Source organism: Trichomycterus rosablanca, chromosome 13 (assembly GCF_030014385.1).
Source record: "Trichomycterus rosablanca isolate fTriRos1 chromosome 13, fTriRos1.hap1, whole genome shotgun sequence".
Classification (NCBI taxonomy): domain Eukaryota; kingdom Metazoa; phylum Chordata; class Actinopteri; order Siluriformes; family Trichomycteridae; genus Trichomycterus; species Trichomycterus rosablanca.
The window spans coordinates 3,666,494-3,672,634 of NC_086000.1; the positions used below are offsets into that span (position 1 = coordinate 3,666,494).

General features: G+C 44.7%; 1 protein-coding gene across 1 annotated transcript; it reads left to right on the forward strand.

Annotated features, from left to right (window-relative positions):
• The first annotated feature begins 725 nt into the window (after positions 1-725).
• vgll2b (vestigial-like family member 2b) lies at positions 726-6,141 on the forward strand. Its single transcript, XM_063007883.1, has 4 exons — positions 726-825; positions 1,932-2,300; positions 3,591-3,995; positions 5,540-6,141. The coding sequence occupies exons 1-4, from the start codon at positions 726-728 to the stop codon at positions 5,581-5,583; spliced, it is 918 nt and encodes a 305-aa protein (XP_062863953.1). The 3' UTR covers positions 5,584-6,141.

Here is a 6,141-nt window from a genome sequence, read left to right on the forward strand (position 1 = left end):
CCATTGAAGAACGGCATGAAAGGGGGCTAACAAAGCATGCAGAGAAATACTGTATATGGACTACAGTCAGTAATTGTAGAACTACAAAGTGCTTCTATATGGTAAGTGGAGCTGATAAAATGGACAGTGCGTGTAGAAACAAGGCGGTGGTTTTAATGTTATGGCTGATTGGTGTAAATAGGCCTCTAGACCTGGCCGTGTGCTTAACAGCTAAAGGCACGGTGGCTCGGTGTCACCTCACAGCCAAAAATTACAGATGTGAACTTACTTCTGCAACAACAGCCTCACAGCCAGAAGGTCCTGGGTTTGATTCCCAGGTAGAGTGGCCCAGGTTCTTTCTGTGTGGAGTTCTCCCCGTAAATGTGTGGGTTTCCTCTGGGAGCTCCGGTTTCCTTCCACAGTACAAAGACGTGCAAGTGAGCTGAACTGAAGATAGAAAATTGTCCGTGAGTATGTTTAACATTAAAACTTGAACTGATGAAACTAATGTCATGAATGTTAAAATCCTAATTAAATAAATAAATATAAGTTGGTTAGCCTCATTCTAACAAGTAAACTAATATGTATGTGTCCGAATCTTGCACCTTGACCCTAAACACTGGTTTTAATCCAAATTCAAAGATCCCATTTAAGAATATGTGGACTGTGCCAAAAAAACAACAACAACCCCAACAAATTTGGTAAAAGTGGTCAAGGATCCAACCAGAATGTCCTTAAAACGACACATGGAGGTGAAACCCTGTCGAGAACAGTTGCAGAAATCCTTTACTAGTGTATGCAAACTTTTTGACCCCGACTTCACATCAAAGAACGACAACTGCGCCAGTTAACCCCGCTGTACCTTCTACATGTGCGTATTTGCGCAGTATGCGGCGCGCATGTTGCACAGTTTCAATCCCACCTCTTTACCACCGCACTGCTATCCTATATAGCTGTGATTGGCTGTCAGTAAGCTCGACACTGAGAGACCTCACAGAAACCCCGGCGGTCGCTGTCGCTATCCATCACAGCTTCATCCCGTCTGTATCTGTCGCACCTGAGAGCTCCGGGGCACGAGGGCATCGCGCGCGCCGGCGTCTTAACATGAGCTGCTTGGATGTCATGCGCCCGTTTTATGGTCAGTACGGAGCCGCGACCTTGGTCAGCAGTTTACCGGTGAGTTTGTGTGTCACGCTTTACTGTATTGAACGTGCAAAACTCCGAACGTGCCACCGCAAACTCTATAGTGGAAATCTGGACAGGATTAGCTTTTCAAACGACATCAAATCAATTCATCACCAGGCATAATTATTTACTTTCCTTTAGCACTTGGTCATTTTGAGCGTATTGGAGTGTGCCTGTGGGAATTGTGTACCTGTCCATTCAGTCAGGGTCAAAAAAAGATTTGTGAAATCAGGCTACAAGATTTTGGAGTGTGTCTGTGGGAATTGTGTACCTGTCCATTCAATATTTATTTATTAAAGTATTAACTTGAGTATTTTAAATCAATATAAAATGTATTTTTTTGCATTTTATTTTCATAATAGAATTGGTTATTATTCTTCTTCTTATTATTTTTAGTTGTAATCCATGCAATACTGCCGGCTGCACAAACTGCACGTTGTACATTTGCTACACCCAACCTATACTTTATTTTTTTAGTTCTTTTTTTTAAATCTTGTTCAGCTACTGGAGGCCAATAATTATCTATCTGTCTGTCTGTCTGTCTGTCTGTCTGTCTGTCTGTCTGTCTAGCTATCTAAAAGTTCTAAGTATTAATTAAGTGTAGTCTTTAAAGGGTTAAATGGAAATTGTACATTTCTATTCTTTATTTAATATGCATTTAAAATTTTATTTATTGGTATACTTAAGAGTGAATATAAAATATAAAAATGGCGAAGCTTAGTTGCGTGCACAACTGCACAGACATAAACACGTACACGCACCGATAGCATTGGCATTACGACATTGTTTGGCAGCGGCCCTGCCCCTCCCAGTGCCCTCACCTATCCTGTCCTCCACTCTCTCCCAGATTGTCACTGGTGCAAGCAGCCCAGCGTCTCGCCACAAGGACCTAATGGATGCCTCTGGGGCAGAGGGGGTCCCAGTTTTGGAGGCAAGCCCAATCTCGTCGTCGTACTCCTCAGCCAGACCAAAGGAGAAGCAGGCGGTGGGCGAAGCGGAGTATCTGAGCTCGCGGTGCGTCCTTTTTACCTACTACCAAGGGGACATTAGCAGCGTGGTGGACGAGCACTTTTCCAGAGCGCTGAGCTCCTGCACGGAGGTGGAGAGCAAGAGGCGGGCCAACCATCATAGCATAGGTGAGTCAGAACGATGCATTCCAGTAGGGAACTTAGTGTCCCACATTAGATATAACTGTATATAACATAACTGTATCATTAGACCCTAAGAGCTGAAAGCTGATCCTAAAAAATGGGTTCCTAGAGAGGTGAGACGTTCACTGATATGAGTCCTGGTGGAGGCTGTTATAGCTGCAAATAAGGATAAAAGGGGGTAACTCCATGTTAATGCCCATTGTTTCTTAGTGGGATCTATTCAGCCCATAATCAGGTGTCTACATATAGCAGCTGTCCAGATGTGTGATTAATATAAGCACAATAATTAATATTAGAGTATTATCAGGATAATACCAGATGTGTCCAGGACAGATGTTTGATAGTCTTGTAGTCGTTATATAATATAATTACGTGTGTAGCTTTACATCTGTTTAGCTCGGAGGAGGCGTATCAGATCTGTCACTCGCCTGGTTGTTTGACTTCATCTGTTAATAAGAGTTAAGTGTTCGGCATTACGCAATTACCGCTGCCAATCGGAAGGATCCCCCGTCCGACCCCGACCTACTCTTTCAGCGCCGCTTCCTGCCTACCAACAGATACTATGTTTAAACGCGGCGGTAAGCTCCGAGGCTCGAGGCCGTATCGGCTTCAAACGCCTCACCATCCCCATGCAGGATATTTATGCCTGCCAGCACCCCCCTCCCTTTCAGACTACATCACCGGTGTCTTTTTTCAGAAGAATTCTAAATATAAAAACTAACAGCCAAAAACATAAAACACCCCCCACAGACACACCCCCGTCCCGAAATTCTACGAGGCTTGACAGGGAGGCTGGCGAAAACAACTGCTGGGGTCAGAAGGCAGCCACGGGGAGGGGAGGAACAGAGGAACGGCGCTCTGAGCTAATGGAGAGACGGTCTCCCAACTTGAGAGTGCGACATGTCATCACAGCAGGTGATTTAAAGTGTCAAAGTCCTCGTGTTTTATTTCCAGGAGTGCAAACCCGCTACCTTATATAGGAGTCCTGGAGAGACAGGCCGGGCCTTCAGTCTTGAGCCTTTTCGGTCCTCTGTTTGTTTGCCGTTTGTCGTACAGTATAAGCTTGTGTTTATTTTGGTCATCTGGGACAATACCAGCCTGCAGATGCAACCTCAGATGGTCCAACAAGGGATCAAACTGACACCTAAACATGCGCCATGCGTGACACAACCCCACTGAGCAATTTAGACGAGGGACTTAGTATAGACACGCTGTACCAGCCACCTTCCAACTCCACCAGTCGTTACTCATCTCTCTCTCTCTCTCTTTCTCTAGAACCCAAATCTCCAAACAGTCGCAGAAGTTTCCCTCCATCCTTCTGGGACAGCAATTACCCGCCTCTCCCCAGCCGGCCTCACCGCGAGCCGACGGGGACCCCCGCTTTCCCCGTGGACCCCTACTCACAAACCCTACACACGGGTCTTTCCCACGCCCACCCTCACCCGCACCCATCCGACTCCTGGGGCTTCACGCAGAGTCAGGTATACGGACCTCCGCGGCCCCTCCATGAACTGTACTCCCCGCCGGGCCTGGAGGCGCACTACAGCCCCCTGCTCATGCCCGCCGTCAGACCGCCCCACCTGCCGGGCCATTACGACATGGGGAAGCTGGAACCTACGCACACGTGGCCAGGGCTGCTGCCACCGGGGGACGTAGCGCTCGCCCTGAACATGGACCCGGGTAAGAGCAGATCGATTGTGACTTAATAGTTTTACAACAGCTTTGGATTGAGATATAGACTCATATAAAGCCTAAAGTTCCCGAGGAAGATCTAAAGTGGTTCAAAGTCTAGAACCAGTTCTATCACCATTTGTTTATTTTTATATAACATGATTCACAACCCGTTGAACCCTACGTTTAACAGGCGCTTGAGGATGCAGGTCTAGAATTATTTGACATGTCAGCAGTAGAACCAGTTCTACTACAACCAGGTCCAGATGGAAGTATAGAATCATGTGAAACTTTGAGCCTAAAACCAGTTCTAGATTTAATTATATATCTGTTTAAAGGTAGTTGCTGGAATCTGTCAAAAATAGAGTTCTAGAACCATTTGGGCCCTACTTTCTAAAGGCACTTCGACATGCAGGTCTAGAATCATTTGATGCGTGAGTTGTAGAACCAGTTCTAGATGGAGATCAAGTCTCAAGTAATAACTGGGTTAGCAAAAACTATGTCAAGACAAGCTCTAGAATGGGTTTTGGATGGAGATCTAGAAACATTCAAAGAGAAATTCGGGAACCAGGTCCAGATGGAAGTATAGACTCATTTGAAACTTGGAGCCTAAAACCAGTTCTAGATGGAATTATAAATGTATTCAAAGGCAGTTTCTAGAATCAGTTAAAAAAAATTGAGTTCTAGAACTATTTGGGCCCTATGTTTTAAAGACACTTTGAGATGCAGGTCTAGAATCATTTGACACCTAGGTAGTAAAACCAGTTCCAGATAGAGATCAAGTCTCAATTAATACCCGGGTTAGCTAGAGCTGTGTCTAGACAAGTTCTAGAATGACTTGGATGGAGATCTAGAAACATTCAACAACAAATTCTGAAACCAGGTCCAGATGCAAGTATAAAATCATGTGAAACTTGGAGCCTAAAACCAAATGCAGTTTCTAGAATCAGTTAGAAAAATAGACTTCCAGAACCATTCCGCCCTACATTTTAAAGGCACCTCGACTAGAATAATTTGACACGTAATAGAGTAATAGAACCAGTTCCAGATGGAGGACAAATTCTGTAATAAGGTCCAGATGGAAGTATGGACTCATTTGAAACCTGGGGCCTAAAACCAGTTCTCGATGGATTAATGAATTTATGTACAGCCAATTTTTAAATAGAACCATTTTAAAACAGAAATCTAGAATAATTTGAAACCTGCGTTCTAGAGCCAGTTACAAATGAACATAAAGAATTCTGTAAAGCGTTTTCATTACTACACACCTCAGAGTGGTACAGTATCAATGATCCCTAATTCTAAAGTAAATCTCCACCTGATTAAAACTGTAGACGCTGTCCTGTCTGTTTGCCCTTAACACCTAACTGGCACAGTCGTCCTCTCGTTTCCCATTATCCATCACGGCATCCAGAAAACATAAAACAGCTAATAGGTACAAACCCAGAACCTCATTTGCCAGAAAGCGTTTGCGCTTATTGTCCTCCGGCATCCATGGTGACCCGCATCTTCATTGTCCTGTCTTTTGTGCCCTTGTCTGCTCCGCACTCCAGGCCTGCAGCCGCACAAGAAAGGAAAGGAGCTGTACTGGTTTTAATGACCGCCGCGCTCATCGACTCGTCCAATTAAAGCTCTGGAGAGCTGGAGACCAAACCATTGTAACCGAGCTCCCGTCTATCAGACCCGTCCAGCCCCGCCAGGTCTGTCCGTGTGCACCATGGAGATAAAGAGGGATGGAAAAGGAACAGAGGGGGAAGAAAACGAGTCGGGTCCAGCTCTTCGCATCTCTGTGTTTTCCTCTAATCCTCCCGTTCTTTGTTTTCTCTCCTCTCGTTTTGTGCGGTGTGACAAAAAAAGAAACAATTCCTGCTCCTAGAATAGTCGATTCACTCGAGAGACTGCGTGAGGAACGGAAACATCGTATCCTGGATGAAACAGGGTGATAACTTGAATTAAATAGAATGTATTTATGAGGTGGAAGGCTCAGCGGTAGGGTTGCCATATTTCTGACACTTTGTATTACAAATGGTAGAAATGAAGAAATATGTACGTTAAGAGTTGCTTGGATTTATTTTCTATTTTTAGATGAATTTTGTTTGAAATATTTAAGTGAACTGTTGGTGTCTGAGTAAAGGCCAGTTACATTCATGCTAAA